The sequence below is a fragment of the Dicentrarchus labrax genome, unplaced genomic scaffold (genome assembly GCF_905237075.1).
Source record: "Dicentrarchus labrax unplaced genomic scaffold, dlabrax2021, whole genome shotgun sequence".
Lineage (NCBI taxonomy): Eukaryota > Metazoa > Chordata > Actinopteri > Moronidae > Dicentrarchus > Dicentrarchus labrax.
This window is the reverse complement of record NW_026136722.1, coordinates 17,240,272-17,258,716: the sequence shown is the minus strand read 5'-3', so window position 1 is coordinate 17,258,716 and position 18,445 is coordinate 17,240,272. Positions and strand designations below refer to the sequence as shown.

The following is an 18,445-nucleotide window of genomic DNA, read 5'->3' as shown; positions in this document are numbered from 1 at the left end:
ACAGCCACTCAACAGAGGAAGACAGAAAAAGGACGAAGAGTTTGAGTGACTGGATAAAACTGGTGACACGTGAGTAGTATTCAGTTATCAGACGTGAGCTGGTGGATGTGACGCTGATTGATTGATTGATTGATTATTAGAGCAGTAAAATATTATAATGATTGTTATTATTATTAAACAATCTGAGACATTAAGTGACTTTACTGAAGCAGATTTGACCTTTAACTCAACCTTTATTGATACAAGGTCGTCCAGTGAGAACGGTTCAGTCTCTGCAGCATCAGACAAACACTAAATCTGAATTAATTCAAAATAAAAGAGAAGGAAAGGGCAACAAATCAATATTAAATGATAGGTTTATTTTAAATATCTTCATTGTTCTGCAGATGTGACCATTGCAGGATCAGTGTTGGGCTAAAATGTGATTTATTACTTGTTATTTTATTGATTTTATTACTTATTACTTCCTGCTGACAGTAATTAGTTACATATAGATGAAAATCACAGTATTGTGTTTCTACAGTAACCAATCATATAGTATATATTAATATATTAAATATATATTAATACAGTATTTTGATGTAAAATTACATTATATTGTATATAACTCACAATATCTGGCTTTATTAGTCAAATAATTACCCATCAAGCATTGCAAAAAAAGTAATTACAGTACTTTACACTGTTCACAATCACCAGGTTTTCACAATAAAAGTAAAAAGTTTTATTTTATTTAAAGATAAATCGACTTTGAAACTTTATTTTCTGAATTAAATTGAAGTGATTCTGGGAGGTTTTATATTCACAGTATTTAATTTAACTGATTCTCATTAGTTCTTAGTAATCCAGCAGAGGGCGCTGTAACCAAACATATTGATCACTGAGACACTAACAACAATGTAAAAATACTCTGTTACAAGTCCTGTATTGGAAATGTGACAGTGAAAGTATAATCAATAATATAAAATAAATGTACTTAAAGTATGAAGTTAAATGTCCCCAGTGACTGTTATATATATATATAATATTATTAGTTATTATGACTCAGAAGCAGGATTTTATTGTTGTAGTTGGTTGAAGTGACTCAGTGACAACAAAACATCATATTTTATTTGTATGTTATCGTCTTAATAAGTCAGTAAATGTGTAAAATATCTGTAGTGAAGTATAAAAAGTATGCGGTGGCATTAACAGAAGAGCAGTAGTTTGAGTTTCAGTATTTTGTGTTCAGGGATTGTTGGAGATCTTCATGCTGCAGATTTGACCTTTCTGTCAGAGCTGCTCTCAACATAAGCAGGATTACACCTCCTGTCATACAGCACTTATAGGTTCACTATATGTCTGTCTGTCTGTCTGTCTGCCTGCATGCCTGTCTGTCTGTCTGTCTGTCTGTCTGTGGTGCAAAGTAACTAATGAAATGTACTCAAGTACTGGAGTAAAATGCAACCTTGAGGTACTTAACTAATGGCCCTGAGAACGTGGAAGTACTTAAGTAAAAGAGCCAGAACAATGTAAACATACACAAATCTTAATATAAGTTATCACAACTACACACGTTCTTGTTCTGCAGTAAAATCTCCCGTCTGACTGTTATTATACATCATGTTGTTAGATTAATAATTAATTCATTATATATTCTGTCAATGATTAATATTGTGCATCAATGTTAGAGCAGCATTTTACTGCTGTAGCTGCTCCAGGTGGAGTTATTGAACGACCACAGATAGTACAGCCCGGTGGTTCCCAACCTGTGGGTCGGGCCCCTCCAGAGGGTCACAATAGAAACAGCTCAAACTTCAAGCTAACAGTTGCATATAAATATGTTTTTCTGTGATAGGCAGCTTTAGCTATTGTCATTTTATAGATTAACTAATTAGTTAATTAATCAAAAAATAACATTAGACTAATCAATAACAAAAATAACTGCAGCACTGAATTAAATATCCACCAGTATAAAATGTTTAAAATGCTTTTACGTCCCATACTTTGAACATTTTGTTATTAATACTTTTACCTGAGTAATACTCTCAATAGCAGGACTTGTAATGGAGTATATTGACAGTGTGGTATTACTGTTCACTGACTGTCAGCTGCCAACCCCCCCCACTCTGCTCTCCACATACCAGCAGCACACCTGTGGTTCTCCGTTTAAAGAACCTGGCAGAACCTGAAACACACTTTGAAGAGATCCGCCTGTTGCAGTATCATAAATATTCATGAGAGGAATTTTAGAAGAGAGAAAAGATGAAAGACTTCCAGCGTGTGTCACATTTTATTCTCAAAGGAGGCGAGTCCTGTCAGACACATGGAGAACATCTCATTTTATTTTGATCCTCAGCATATTACACAGACTGAACAACAGGACGAGTAACACTGTACCATCACAGTATAATACAGAATAATAATACTAATACTGACATTCTTTATCAGTACATTAGAAATACTTTAGTGGAAAATGTTCATACTCAGTTCATCCAGGAAGTTGTGATTGTAACAATTAACTCGAATTCTGCACGACCTTGATTTTTTGTCCAATTACAGCAAATTTGACTTATCATTGTAGTTTCCACAAAACTATGTGATTTTATTACAAGTTGCCTTTGATTTTTTATCCAATTATACAAAAAAATGTGCAACTATTTTTGCCGATTTAACCTTAAAAAATGCCTAAAAAGTTGACATCTTTATTGCAATATTTCAAAATCCTGGAGGGACTGCCTACTGCTACTATTTCTCCACCATATATATGACTTTTAAGGTGCATTGTTTAGTTATAGATCAATCTACTCAACAAGGTATAAAGCAGTGAAAACTAAAGAGAAGTGCTGAATAACGCAGGCACAAACACTGTACAACAGTTCAGATATCTCATTATGTTAAACGGCATTAAGCAGTTGAAGTGGCAGTTATCTAAGAAGGCATAAAACAATTAAAACGAGTAGAAAGGTTTCCACTGGAGGATATGAGACTATCTTTCACCACTGTGAGTAAATAAAACTGCTCAGACTCAGAGGCTCCCGACTGGCTCTCCTCCAAGTCAGTCTGTCCCCGACGTACACCTTCGTCTCCAGACGGGATTTCCTGTCTGTCTGAGGGAAGGCCCCGATCTCAGGAACCCACCCCAGGCTCCCAGCACTGGGACTGGGACGTGGACTGGTGGACTGGGACGTGGACTGGGACTGAGGGACAGCAGTGAGCACACTCACCCTCATTATGTTTATCAGGGTCTTTGTTTCCTGCCCTCATTGTTTAGGATGAGCAGGAAGGATGAGCCATCACAAAACCACGACTGTTCTTCCTTTATTCTGTCGCTCTGTTGCTGTGACGTGGGATCTGTCGGGGTTGAGCAGGATTAATCACTTCACACTGTAAAACAAGATTTCAATAAAACTAAGAAATACACAGACTGAGTCAGCTGTAAAACACACAGAGAGAGAATGACAGTGTAGAAGTTGAAAAAAAGGTGACGGAGAAATAGTTTAACTAGATAAAATGCAAGAGAGAAACAATTTAAATGATTAGATTCACTATTTGAAATAGTTAAGTAATATTAATATTAACGGAGTACCAGTTGAAACAGTCAGCTCACAGTGGCTAATAGAAACAGTTGGAATTAACTTAAAGTAACTGAACAGAAATATATAAATATAAAGTGATGGTATCTAAAAGTCATGTTTAAAAAGTTCTAATAGTTAACTGAAGTAATATTTGCCGCTGTAATAGTTTAGTTAAATAGCCTAATGTTTAGCTAAAAATATAAATGGATAACAGTGTTGATTAATGGATACTGACAGTTGGTACTGGGAACCATAATAACTCCTTTTTAGCTTCCGATGTTTAATTATTTGTGTTCATTAATTGAGTTAGATATAATCTGCTTTATATTCGTTTCTTTGTCTAAAGTTCAGTATTTTTTGCTCAACCTTTCCTGGTGTAAACCTGCTACTTTGAACTGTGAGTTAATGGAAAATACAGCTTTCAGTGATTGTAGCTGAATGAACAACAGTATTTATCTGTTCCTCCACAGGGATCACAGATTGACTGACAGCAGCCTCGTATCTACTGCAAACACCGAGTGCTGCTTCCTGCCTTCTCCTGCAGGCCGACATGAGGAAGAAAAAACAGCGACAGCCCAGAAAACCCAGAAAAAAAGAGCCTGGAAATGTGTGTAAAGTATAAACAGAGGAAACATAGACGGTAGTCGGCAGTGTACAGTAAATATAAAGCAACCGGTAGCAACAGGTTGGCTTCTAGGTTTCAAAATATGAGCAAAAACATGTTATTCTCACCCTGTTTTTATACGGAGGAAACAAATGAGATGTTCATTAGTGAGTTTTATGGATATAGATTATTTTCGGACAGAGCCAACCCAGCTGTTTCTCTGCTAAGCTAAGCTAATCACTTGCTGGATGTATGTAAGGAGTATCTTCTCATACTGTATAACTCTATGAGCATATATTCTCCAAAAGGTCAAACTATTCCTTTAAGTTCACCAAATCAAGAATTTCTTCCAGTCATATCAACTTGTTTCACACAACAAAGCATTATCGTTGCAATGATTATTGATCACTCCCTCCAGGATTTCACACTTTTTGGGGAATTGATTCATCGAGTCAATTTCACAGCAGCTTTTCTAAAAAAAAATTGCGATGTCTTTAGTGATTTTTTTCAATTAATTGTGGTGAAAATTGCGAGGCAACTTGTTTATATCAAATTTGTGGAAAAGTTTGTGAACAAAATTGCAAAGTCGCCCCGAATTCATGGTAGAATTTGTGAGGTGAAATATTGAACTACTGAATGGATTCGGGATGATTATAGCGCCATCTTCAGGTCAAAGTCTTGTCGTTGTGAACTGATCATCGCAGCACGTCCAGTCTGAAATACCAGTTGATTACATTGTGTGAGAGATTGTGTGTGCATTTTGGGACATTTTAGATCCATCGTGTTTGTGTAAAAGGTTTAATTATCAGACGTCACACACGATTTGTCTGAAACCCGGTTTAAGGTTTCGATGGACAAAACCTCCGAGGCCTTCGGGTCCGACAGGCCGCAGTTCGAGAGCTTCCTGGCGGAGATGGTGCGGTGGTTTTCGGACCGTCAGCAGCAGGTGGACGAGCTGTTCAGCCACAGCGACACAGACAGAAGTGGATCAGTCAACCTTAAGGATTTCGAGCTGGGTAATCCATCTTCTCTCTGCACCTTCCTCCCCACAGTCTCAGCAGGCTGTGAGAAGCTCTGTTTTTTGACAACACTCACAGTTGTTTCCTGTGATTTATGGTTTAATACGCTGATATCAGATTGAAAACTGCCTTGTAATTTCTCACAGCAGCCTGCAGTGTCTGCTCCAGCTCCTTTGAATGTCAGATACAGATAATCTTGAAGGAAAAAGAGATTAGAAAGAGATATGTGGGTCAGTATTAACCAAATGCCACAGTGTGGTTGTACTGAAGTATTTATGGAGGGCACTGTGAGTCAGACTTTTGATAATGCAAGCAGTGGCTCATTTCCTCTTATCCCTCTCGCAGATAAGAGCAGCTGGCTCTGGGAAACACAACCGGGACAATGTTCCTTTTGTCTGTCAAACTTCAAGAGCTCTGAGTAAACTACACTTTTGTACCGAGAGGTGTTTGAGGAGCTCCTAGGAGCAAGTTTCAAAGCAGCCCTGCAGGACAATAACGATGAGGTTCAGACTGTGATTCATCGGCTCAGCTTGTACATCTTAATGATTCAGAAAATCTTCCCCTCTCAAGATTTAGAAACATTTATACATTTTAATGACCCAATATTTTCTAAGAATGAAAGAAAATCTCGTTTTTGTAACAGTAAATGAGAACAAACTTTCGACATAACAAAATACATTTCTTTGCAAAAGAAGAAATTATGTTCTGCATTTGTTGTTATCCAGAAAAATGAGACACAACACGGAGCAAAATGAATGTCAGTGTCTGTAGCTGTCCAAAGAGTACATAAGTTTTAACACTGATAGAATGAAAATGAATAAAAGTTCCTTTATTTGAGTCCTCGTTAATAAATAAATAAATGCAACAGTTGCAACATGAACAGTACAAACCTATCGATATTGATCAGACTCCATTATGATTGACCCAAGTGTCGCTGGCTGCAGGTCTGATGAACCTGGGCGTCCCCTGTCAGCAGTTTCAGCTCCACGCGCTGACTCAGCAGCTGCAGAACGCCAACGACACCGTCAGTTATCGAGACCTGAGCCGACAAATACAGAAACTGAGGTAAAACAAACAGTTTCCCTGATTGAGGATCTGTTTGGTTTTTGTTGTTATTAACTGTTTGTTTGTTTTCTGTCTTTTTGAGCGACGGCACAGAGACCAACACTCAGATATCAGAGGACAGATGTTCTCCACATCAGCCATTAAACCCTGAAAAAGACAGGTACCTCGTGTGTGTGTGTAAACGTGCTTCAAGACACTACTGTTCTCTCTATATGACCGACATAACAACAAAGAGACAGTTCATTAGCTGCTGCTTCAAGAAAAAATAACAAACCGTTAAAAGTAAAAAGAAATTGGCATAAATTGTTAATATATGACTGAGGATGTAATGTTGTACCTGAGGATGGTTGTTAGTGGGAGTGGGAATAAACAGAGCAGCAGCAGTAATGTCTCAGACAATCAGTCAGAAAACCAGTTCACAAACAACAGACCAACCAAAGCCTTTTATTCCTTGTCACCTGCTCTCTGTGGCCAATCAGGGAGAGGCTCTCTCATCAGGTGGCTTCAATCTCCTCTCGCTCAATACTTCATACTTTATGCATTTGGACAAAATAATAATCACGTTTATCTTCTAAAATATAAACATAATCAAGTTGATAAACCAGTAAACATTCCTGCCTTTAAAATTAACTGACATTACAGCTGAAGACATTACCCATTTCATAATAATATATATAGTTTGTTCTTTATAATTATATATTAATGTGTGACCATCATGTTGCAGGGATCTATAATAATACATCATAATTTATTAGTTAATATATATTTTTATACAGTAATTCCTTCTGAAATGTAGACGAGTCGAAGTATAAAGTAGCATAAAATAAAAATTACCTCAAAACTGCATTAAAGCTGCAATAGGTAACTTTTATAAAAAAAAATAACTTTTTATCATATTTACTGAAACTTTCACGAAATCCTGACAGTAAAACACGAGACAGTTAATGTAATGAACCTCTGTATTATCACCGGGGACAGATAATACTTCTTACTGATTTATAACTGTCTCTCTCAGTCGGTTATTTACAGCAGTAAATCTACAGACACACGAGCGCTCAGCAGCTACGTCAACGCAGCGGACCTCAACGCGACCTGAACACAAGTGTTGTTGCCTTTTTTTGACCTGCTCGCCATAAATGCTTTGTGTGTGTGTGTGTGTGTGTGTGTGTGTGTGTGTGTGTGTGAGAGACAGATTTATGGTGTTTATCAGACAACCAGGAACCGACTGTAAACCACAACAACCTCAAACAGCTGACCTTTCCTGTGTAACCTTCCGCCCTTTATGGGACCTCAGTCAGCTCTCCTGTACTTAGATATGCTACGTGCTAAGCTAATCTGTGTTGAAAAGATATTTTGAAGATGGTTAAAATATTAAAGAAACATCTTAAGTTAATGTTTGCAAACTGCTAGCTAACTAATCTACATCTACATTGTTACATTGCATGTTGCTAACCTTATCTATCAGCTATTTAACTAGCAGACAAATTAAGAGACTTTATTGATCCCATATTGGGAAAATTCACTCGCTGCAGCAGCTCCAGATGAAAAAATACACATTAAATAAAAGATAAATAAAATAGAAAAATACACATTAAATAAAAAATAAATAAAATAGAAAAATACACATTAAATAAAAAATAAATAAAATAGAAAAATACAACATTAAATAAAAAATAAATAAAATAAAAAAATACAACATTAAATAAAAAAATAAATAAAATAGAAAAATACAACATTAAATAAAAAATAAATAAAATAAAAAAATACAACATTAAATAAAAAATAAATAAAATAAAAAAATACACATTAAATAAAAAATAAATAAAATAAAAAATACACATTAAATAAAAAATAAATAAAATAGAAAAATACACATTAAATAAAAAATAAATAAAATAGAAAAATACAACATTAAATAAAAAAAAAAATACACATTAAATAAAAAATAAATAAAATAGAAAAATACAACATTAAATAAAAAAAAATAAAAAAAAATACACATTAAATAAAAAATAAATAAAATAGAAAAATACAACATTAAATAAAAAATAAATAAAATAAAAAATACACATTAAATAAAAAATAAATAAAATAGAAAAATACAACATTAAATAAAAATAAAAAAAATAAAAAATACACATTAAATAAAAAATAAATAAAATAGAAAAATACAACATATAATGAAAATAGATGAAATTAAAATTAGTTATATGTAATATACAGTTTTTTTTATACATGTGATTGATAAGGAACATTGTACAGGGACAAATATATACACAGCAGTATAGATTAGAGGAAATATAAGTAATTAATATACAATACAGATCTAATATCAATAAAGTTTGTGTAACAAATTATATATCTATGTATCTATATATGCAAAAACTAAACAGTACTGGCATTAAATAGTGCAGACAAGTGTTAAGTGTTGGCCGATGTTACAGATTATGTCACTATATTACAATTAATATAGATTAGCGTGTAGGTTAAATGGCATTAAGATATCTAACTAGCCAGATAACTAGCTAATGATTAATGAAGATAGTGTTTTATCTTCTCTTAATGACTCTGACGTTTCCTTTAGTGCCTCATTTGTGTTTTTTACCATTAAATAAACATTAATGTTCCCTTCAGGATAAACTGTAAAAACTTTGGTTTTCCTTTAACTTTAACTTTTGTAGTTATATCACAAAGTTAAAACTCTACTTTGTCCGACACTTTGGTTTATTAACAGCTTGTTAGCTCTTGTTAGCTTTCATTAGAGCATATAAACACACTGTTTAATTAATTTATTACACTTTTGTTCTTGTGTCTTTGGTTTTTGAATTGAGATTTTTAAAAAAGATAAAACTCCAAAGAAAGGAAGTTGTTTGTAAATGATTTATTTATTTGGCACTTCAGGGCCACCGTAGAGTCCCTTATATGAAACAACACAGACTCATGTTCACCACAGTACCTCGCACAGAGCGAACAGCGACACAGACACAAAACATACGTCGGCTTTTATAAAACATGTCAGGTCAAGTTGGTTTGTCGAACCCGTAATTACAGAAACTCAAACAGCTTCACACGACTCTTATTTCAAAGCAAGAATTTAACTCCCCGACTCCCCGAAATAAAACCCCAAACAGACACATAAACAGATCCTGTGTGATCAGACTTTAACTGTCACCAACAGGTTCGTCCGTCTGAGCGTCAGACTGATCCCCTTCGACTCCGCCGCAGCCCATCCAGGGAACTTCGAGGTGGTTTTGTCGAGCAGCAGCAGAGTTTTCAGTGTGATGAGAATAATCCGGGATCGGGTCGGGATCCAAACCTCCAGGCTGGAGGTTTTCCGGAGCAGCGTGCCCACAGAGGAGGCCCGTCTGCCCCCGGAGAGCTCCCTGGAGGAGTGTGGCTTTAAAGGAGGGCCAGAGGGAAGTCCTCCAGAGGACACCGTGTACTACGACTACACGCTGCTGTTTACAGACTGTCCACTCCTCAACTGTGACCATTACTTCAGGTCAACTGAAGACTCTGCAGCCAGGAGGAGGAGGAGGAGGAGGAGCCCTCGTCCATAAACATCACTGTTTTTAGCCATGTTAGCATTGTGGTAGCATTGTGGTTCAGACTGAAATATCTCACATGGATTTTCATTATCAGGATGAAACTGTAATAACTTTAGTTTTAGCTTCCCTTCTGGTAAAGTAGTATAACATTTAAATCCTCACGTAAAGTAAAAGTACTTTATTTATTTTGTGTTGATTCTGGCGCCCCCTGTGGACAGAAGTGGTAGTGTTTGTACACCAGTGGCATTAAAACCTATAAAGAAACAGCCGATCCTCTCACTGATCGTCTCGTCTGTTTATGTAGCTCACACAGAGACATCAGTAATACATTACAGAACAGTAACTTGAGTAAAAGTACTTTTATACAGAAAATAATAAACATTAAAGCTCAACAGGATTAATGTCAGAAAGCTGCAGGGGAGCGTCACACTCAGCACCTCCAGGCCTGTTTAATTACATTCCCAGAGTTTTTATACCAATACAAACCAGTGTTTTTAATCGTGTCCCGGTGGAGGCGGGGTGGGGGGGGGGCACACAGGCCGCTCTGTGTTGGACTCAGTGGAAACTGCTGGGCTAGTGGAAACCACAGAGCAGCTATAAACAGCTGCTGGTGGCGGCCGCTAAAGCGTGCCATGCAGCCGACACACCCAGCAGCTTCCCCCTGCTCGCTCCACCCTGAAACACTCTCAGATTCCAGCTGCAGAGCGAATTCACTGCTTTTATTTATTCACACACACACACACACACACACACACACACACACACACACACAGCGACACAACAACCAGAAAACATCCACTTAAAAACGTTTTCAAAGTCAAAATAATATTTATTCCATAGTTTCAAAATTACTGCGCAATATAAATATTACAAAAGGGAATACTTTGTGTACTTTTCAATATATTTAAACACTGTTAACATTTGGGATGAAAACACAGACGAGGGCTGTAGCAGTCGTATATATATATTTATGTTAATGCTGCTCTCAGATCAGTAACATGTTCTATGATTTGGGACCAAACTACTGACAGTAAAGACTTTAAAGATAAAGTTTAAACATTTTGGGAAATACTTTGTTACTTTTTTCAGGTATTTGTAGTTGAGTTTTTGTTTTTCTGGCAACTTTTTACTTTCATCCGGCTACATTTTTACACAAATATCTGCATTTTCTACTGGTTACACGTTCAAAAACAGGCTCTTTACTGTAGTTTTAATGCATCTGAGGGGAAATATCAACTATTATTATTAATATTTTTGCATCGTTTCACCCGAAGGTGACAAAACAGTGTTTGTACTTTTGCCACTTCTGTCTGTATGTTAATCAGAAGCTACAAACCAGCAGCGGGTTAGTTTAGCTTAACATAAAGACTGGAAACAGACGACATATTATATTATAGTTATGTGAATAATGAGTGTTATAGGTGTTTGGACAGAACCAGGCTGCCTGTTTATCTGTTTACAGTCTTTATGTTTTTATTTTTACAGCAGAAAATAAAAGGATATATTAGTACTGATGATTTTATGGTTTTATTCCAGTTTTTATTGTATAAATACAAGTTTTTACCATCAAAAGAAACAGTTTTACCGTTTAAAAATACCATATAAATGCTGTATAAAAAGTTTTTTTTGCCATGAGATTTATTACAGTCTGTAATATAAACATTTTATTATTCTTAATTATTATTTTATTATATTTAGTCTTTTACTGTCACGGTTTGACATTTTTTATTCAGCTTATAACTTTAACGTTATTTCCCAAAATGTTGAACAATCCCTTTAATACACCCACTGTAGATGCGTGTGTGTGTGTGTGTGGATGTGTGTGTGTGGATGTGAATACTGTATTTACAGATAATAAACTGAAGCAGAGGAGTTTATTTTAGCTGTCTGACTGAATATTTTTGGCTTTATTATTCATAAGATTTTAGCAGTTTTGTTTTTTGACCAGCAGAAACAAACACTTTAACACATTATATCAACTTTTAAGTTAATATGTTGAACTTGTTTGCAAACAGTTGCTTATTTACACATCCAGCAGTTACAGAGCAACATTATGATTCATTTGAGGGAAATCTGCTGTTTGCTGCTGAGCAGGTAGTGTGCAGCTTTTTCTCTGCAAACAGCTCCCTGATATCGCTATAAACGGCGCTATGAGAGCTGTCAGAGCGAGTACAGTTGTGTTGTAATGATAAACATGTTGATTTTAGCCACTTTAAAGCAACATTATGTAACTTTTCTACCTTAAAATAAAAGTTTTATTAGCATTTTGATAATACACTGAGTTGAGTTCATTCCACAGTTCTCGCACTGTGTAACTTTTGGTTTCGGGTTGTTACGGCAGTAAGTCAGAACAACTGGAACAGGAGGAAGATATGGAGTCACTGCTGGTTGTGCCAGAACCAGAACCAGAACCAGGACCAGGACCAGGAGTGTTCAGGCTCTGTAGTTTCTATGGACATAGGTAACGGCTGAGGCGAAGAAAAGGGATGCACAATAATACTGAGACAGATCAAATATTATAAATTATCTAGATCATCAAAGATCAAATTACAGCTGATAAATTATTGGTTGATATTAATAATAATTTATTTTAAAATTGAAACTATTGTTCTATGGAAGCTAAAGTGTGTTTTTTGGATAAACTTTACTGGAATAAAATGAACATTTTGAAGCATCAGAACTCATTAATAGATTAATAGATTTGGTTTGAACAGAGCTCTGAAATATTAAATCATCCATCTTTGCTCACTAAATCTGAACCTTTCTGACCCTCAGGTATGTAAAAACTACAGGTTATGAACCTTTAAAAATTAAAAAATGTGAAATAATTTCATCTGTTTCGGCCACAAGAAGCAGGTAATTACAGCTGTAGATAGTTACGACAGTAGTATTATATCTGGAAGTACCAAATCTTCCATAGTGTTGCTTTAAAGAGGAGCATGTAATCCTTCAGTCTGTTTAAAAGCATGAAAAATCACAAAAAATTTGCAGTTTAAAAATCTTTTTCCAGTTTTTTTTTTTAACCTGATCATTTATTATTACTGTTTGCTTGTAACAGAACTTTTCATAAACAGCATTTATTGTGATATAAAAGTGTAAAAGATGTGTACGCCGCTCTGAAGGCCACAGTAAAAATGCCCAACTATTAAAAGAAAATCATAGTTTCTAAAAAATAAATCTCCCAGTGAGTTGAAATAATTCAGCTTTTTTTGGGGGGGGGAAGCAAAAAAAAAGAAGAGAGAATATTAACAAAAATATCTTTGATGGAAAAAGATTCCTTTACTTAGGATTTCCCTCACAAATGACGGGTTTTATGTTGGTTCACAGTTTTTTAAATAGCCATAAAAACCCATGATTTTAAAAAGTAATTCCAGTTAATGTCAGACACGAGTCTCGATCCTGGAGCCGATCCTTCGGTGGGCAGACAGAAAACCGAGTACTCAGACATTCAAATACATGTTCCAGCTGGTTTTTCAGCTCACGGTTTACGAGGAGTTTGTTTATAGGCCAGAAAAAGAAGCTGCGGCAGCAAATTGAGCTTTTAAAAACTCGTCCTGACCGTCCCATCTGCCAGCTACGAGTCCGTCCTGCCTCTGGGGGTCGATTGTCTCGTTGCTCGTTACGCAGAAAACACAATAAGTCTGAAAGGAGAAGCAAGAAGTGTGTTTTCCTTTGGTTGGGAGTCGGGGGGGGGGGAAACACTGACTCTGGAAGCGGCTGGAAGGATGAACCAAAACGTTCCTCCAGTATTCCCAATTGCACTTGATCGCCCGCCTCGGCCGCTCCCTTCAGCATTTAGTCGTAGTCGAATCCTTGCCGCTCGTCTTTGGGTCGATCTTGGCCACCAGCAGTCGGAGAGAGTCTCCCGACGATCGAATCAGTTCTCTGCCGCTGAGGTTAAAACACACAGAGAGGTTGTTATTGCACAGTCACTGAGGGAGGAGACATCAGACTGCGTGTAACCGAACTTTAATACTCACGTGTTGTACTCCATACCGACCAGGCTGATGCCGTTAACCGCCAGGACGCGGTCGCCCGTCCTCAGTTTCTGACACTGAGCGGCGGGAGAGTCGGGAACCACTGACTTCACGTAGATGCCGCTCATTCTCAGCTGCGTTCTCTAAATGAAACAGGAAAGATTATCCACAGCTGTGAGTTGGGAGAGTTACTTTAAACATGTAGAAAGAATTACTTAATTAAATATCTGTAACAGAACAACGTTTGTTCAACTGAAGCAGATTCAGACTCGCTCTGATGCTGTTTCCTCTTTTTCTGCCTTTTAGACAAAATACTGGAGAAAGTATTTTTTTTCCCTGATGGCGATTTGGAAAATGTAGGTTTAGCTGTGGTTTCGCTCCAGAGATCAGAGAGATGTTAAAATATCTCAACAACTATTCATCTACAAAGATTTCTGATTCCCGGAGGAGGAACTGATGTTGGTTTCACCTGTTAGCTGACGATACTTCGGTGTATACCTTTAAAACAAATATTAGCATCAGTGATTATATCTATAATATATATAAATATCAGACTGTTCACACAGGAGGTTTGTTCCTGTAACATTATTTATTGTTGAATCATGAATGGACTGAAGAACCAAAGCTAATCTGGTGGAAAAGGGGAACTCCTGGTGAACACTTCTCTTACCAATAGTTCCCGTTTGATGATTTCAGTGTTTTTGAATTAATAATTTTACCTCCGATTACTATTTAACGTCACACTGTAGCTCATAACTAATGACGGATGTATGTGTGTATGAATGTGACCACGAATGAGGAAATTAATTAATAAGACTTTTTATACGTATATGTTTCATTGTTTCCTCTGCGTACTATCGCTGGTACTAATAACAGCGCTTTAAACTCAAGTGGTAAATATTAAACCTGCTGAACATAAACATGTTAGCATTTTCACTGTTAGCATTCTGATGTTAGCATTTAGCTCAAAGTACACAGAGAGGTTATAAATCATCATTTAGTCCATTGAATGTTAGAAAATACTGAATAATGTCCTTAAAACCTAAAGTCACATCTTTAAATCGCTTTTTTTGACCAACCAACAGATAAAAAAAACAAAAATATTCAGTTTACTATGAAAAAAAACCTCATTTGAGAGGCTGGAATCAGAGAAATTTTGCCATTTTTACAAATAATAAGTATTAAAATAGTTAATTGTCTGTCAACTAATCATTTTTAATAAAAAAAAAACCAAGAAAGCCCAAATATCTGTCTAAAGCTGGGACCATCATGCACCACATTGGCTCCAGTCTAAGAACATTTAGTGTGATTAGATTAGATATCAGTGTAGTTTCAGTCTGTTGAGTAAAAGCTGATTGGAGACAAACTCATCTTACACAACGAGTAACTACGTGTTATTGAATCAGTGTTATTGAAGGAGAGAAGACGAAGTGTTACCATCCCGTCCACGAGCGCCAGTCCGAGACCATGAGGTCCTCTTCGCAGCTCCACCGTGAACACTTCCTCTCTGTCTTCCTCTTCTTCCTCCTCCACATTCTCCGTCTTCCACTCAGCGTATCCGACGGCTGAAACAGACACAAACACATTAAAACAAAAGCAGGTTAAACACAATGTTAAAGGTTTAAACTTAAAAGTTGAGTCAACTAAGTTTCATGGACATAAACCAGCATCCAGACTCCAATAAATGTTTACACACATTCAATTATCCACATTAATGACCCGGATTTAACTAATTTTCTCATCTGTTTTGGCAACACAGCGCACAAAACTAGCCAAACAGTTAACAAAGCTTTGGTGCACATTAGATTAAACCTTTTAGATTATCTGCTGAGCTGCCTGAAATCAGATTTGTCAGCTTGAACGGAGATGAGTTAATGTTATACTGACAGTTGTGGTTCTTTTCATTTAAAGGGTCAAAAGGTTTAATCTGATCAATAGTCAGATAATCCGCTGACGGAGCTATATTTAAGTATTTTGTTCATTTCTAATGATAAAAATGTATATTTTTTAATTTCAGGTTAATATTTCAATTTAACAATGAGAAGAAAACACTGAATTTGTCCAAAAAAGAAGCCTATTAAGTTGTATTATTGTTAAAAATGTACATAAATACAACATATTACAGACATAAAACTGTATAAAAAGTTCCTAAAATATCAGAAAAACTAATCTCTGATCGATGTTCACAGGAAATAATCTCGTTTTACACAAACTCCCTGCAGTTATTTAGTTGTATTTGTGTTCATTGTCCAGTTTATCAGTTCTGTTATTGTTGTGCATTTAATATAATATAAAATATATATAAAATAAAGGCTCTAATAAGGAATAAACACACTATTTATTGAACAGGTGTAACCTCCTGTCTTCCTCATCCTGTCACAACATTAACGCAGCAACAGTAGCATTCCCACCCCTGTAGCTCCTGCCCCCCCCCACCCCCACCCTCCCTCCGCCTTTTTCCCAACATGCAGTCTGTCTGCCCCCCACGCAGGACCTGCCCCGAACAATGCCGCTCCCGATTAAGATTCCACGCACCAACCCAACTGTAAATTCCCATGACGGATCGGCCACTGCTCTTTTCTCTCCTGACATCACCACCTCGCTGTAATTCTTGGGGCCAGATTAAAGGATTACCAAACTTTCAAAATAACATTAGCTGTTAGAGGTAGAGACGCTGGAGGCCGAGGTTCGGGAAACGCACGCCGCGATGATACAGTTCCCATCAGGGGGGTAAAAGAACGGGACAGTTCCTCTGTTAAATACATTATATAAACATCAGTACACATTTAATTACAGATTTTAGTATCTGATTTATCTTATCTTAAAACTATCTTAAAAATTACAACTTCTAAAAATCAATAACTTGGATTATAAAAGTAAACAAAGGCCATAAAGAGAGTTTAATTTATTACAATGTTTAATGTTGTTCTTGGGGCTGATATTGATTAATATGCTAATTATTTTCCTGATTAATCGATCGTTTAGTGTTTTAAAACATCAGAAGCAACAACATGTTTGTTAAGTTGCATGTCTGTATATAAATATCTGTACAGGAGATCAGATTCATTCATTAATTGAAGTTAATTTTAATTTAAGTTAATTTGAGGTGAATGGGTAGGAATAAATAAATAAGTGTATTCTTCTTCCTACTCCTTTTTCAATGTAAGATTGAATTTGTGAGGATTTATTAATTGACTTAGTGTACAGCGTTATTGTTCATTTCGTTTTAATGTTCTTTTTTTAACGTTTAAGATAAATATAAACAAACAAACAGAAGTCTCAGACCTGTCAGCTGTCTTATATTTCCCAAACAACAATAAGAAAACCAAATATATTTAATTTACTACAATGAAGGGACAGAAAAGAGGGAATTTCTCCCATTTGGGAAGTTGGGACAGTTAAATGTTTGACATTTATGCTTCAAAAATAACTTTAATTATTAATAAATGATAAAAATTAGCTGCAGTGACTCATTAAAGGTTGAACATGGCGACCTTCTGTGTCTGTAGATAGAAACGTCTCATTCTAAGTAACAAAAACACAATTATTATTATTTTTAGGGGATTAAACAGGAATGAAAACATACCTATTAATATTATATTCAGTTTCTGCCAATAGATCCTTTAAATGTTAAACATTGGACCTTTAATTATTAATTATTCGACTGTCACATTCTCTATATATCAGTATAAATCATGCAAATTGAGAATTAAACTTTAACTAATGATCACAGATACAACAGATGGTTCGATGTAATCCTCGAACCCTTGAACAGCCACAAACAGAGAAAACACAACAAGTAACCAATGAGAGTAAAGAGGTCTGATTAAGATCAACAAAATCCTTCAGCTTAAAGTCCTTCAGTAACTCAGTGGGGGGTCTGAGGGGGTGGGGGGCGCATTAACACAGGTTCAAACTCTTAAACTCAAACACAGTGTGACGTTTCTGAGGGTCTGGTTCAGATCTGAGGGGGATCTGGACCCTCTAGACTCTTCTGTCCTGAATCTACCACAAGACTGTTTAAGAGAAATCTCAAAATCAGCTTAAATATCTTTAATGTTGGTTTTTATTTGTGTAGTTTTTAGTTAAAATTGTCTTTAGCAAAAAGAAAAATGTAAGTTTTATGTATTTTTCTGCGTTACAGAGACTAAATGTGACTCTGTTGTATTTATTAGTGGTGAAATTAAACTGTAAACTGACACAATCTTCTCTTCGATAGATAGCTGTCTGCTCTACTTTGGATATTTTTATGTAATATGTAAATACGTCCTCCTGGTTTATGTTACGTTAGTTGCTGAGTGAAAGACAAATTTAATACCAAGATGTGTCCGAAGTGTGACTTCAAGTCGTGCTGTTTATATACTGGATTATAGTTTGTATACGTGGTTGTTAAACTGCAACAAAAGGAATCTAAAGAAAGTTAAAAAGCCTTTTTTCTGGTAAATTAGACACGTTTTTTTGGCTAAAAAAGAAAAATAATCTTGTTTTGTGTGAGAAAAGTGATCTCAGATTTGCTTGATGTCACTAAATCCTACACACTGGTCCTTTAAAGAGTAAATAATGTTAATGCAGTAACAACCAGGGCTGCACAGTTAATCAAAATATTATCACAATATGTCCGAGTGCAATATTCAGATCTCAGAAGCTGCAATTTATTGATAATGAAGGTAAAATA

General features: G+C 35.9%; 2 protein-coding genes across 2 annotated transcripts in view; one reads left to right on the top strand and one right to left on the bottom strand.

Moving 5' to 3' along the window:
- Nucleotides 1-10,062, top strand: LOC127357153 (uncharacterized). Its single transcript, XM_051389378.1, has 6 exons — nucleotides 1-69; nucleotides 4,028-4,164; nucleotides 5,006-5,177; nucleotides 6,125-6,245; nucleotides 6,328-6,405; nucleotides 9,424-10,062. The coding sequence occupies exons 2-6, from the start codon at nucleotides 4,108-4,110 to the stop codon at nucleotides 9,803-9,805; spliced, it is 810 nt and encodes a 269-aa protein (XP_051245338.1). The 5' UTR covers nucleotides 1-69; nucleotides 4,028-4,107; the 3' UTR covers nucleotides 9,806-10,062.
- Nucleotides 10,063-10,601: 539 nt separating this feature from the next.
- Nucleotides 10,602-18,445, bottom strand: part of radil2a (Ras association and DIL domains 2a) — a 31,433-nt gene continuing 23,589 nt past the window's right edge. Inside the window, exons 14-16 of the mRNA XM_051389370.1 lie at nucleotides 15,208-15,335; nucleotides 13,774-13,913; nucleotides 10,602-13,684 (exon numbers count right to left, since the gene is read on the bottom strand). Coding sequence (XP_051245330.1) covers nucleotides 13,582-13,684; nucleotides 13,774-13,913; nucleotides 15,208-15,335 — 371 coding nt within the window. The 3' untranslated portion in view covers nucleotides 10,602-13,581. The remainder of the gene's footprint in view (nucleotides 13,685-13,773; nucleotides 13,914-15,207; nucleotides 15,336-18,445) is intronic.

What these genes read in the sequence shown, in the direction of transcription:
- LOC127357153 (XM_051389378.1), top strand. Translation starts at nt 4,108, where the DNA reads ATGAGGAAGAAAAAACAGCGACAGCCCAGAAAACCCAGAAAAAAAGAG. An exon ending in CGACAAATACAGAAACTGAG is followed by an intron (nt 6,246 to 6,327) that starts GTAAAACAAACA and finishes TGTCTTTTTGAG; the next exon opens with CGACGGCACAGAGACCAACA. An exon ending in TTAAACCCTGAAAAAGACAG is followed by an intron (nt 6,406 to 9,423) that starts GTACCTCGTGTG and finishes TGTCACCAACAG; the next exon opens with GTTCGTCCGTCTGAGCGTCA.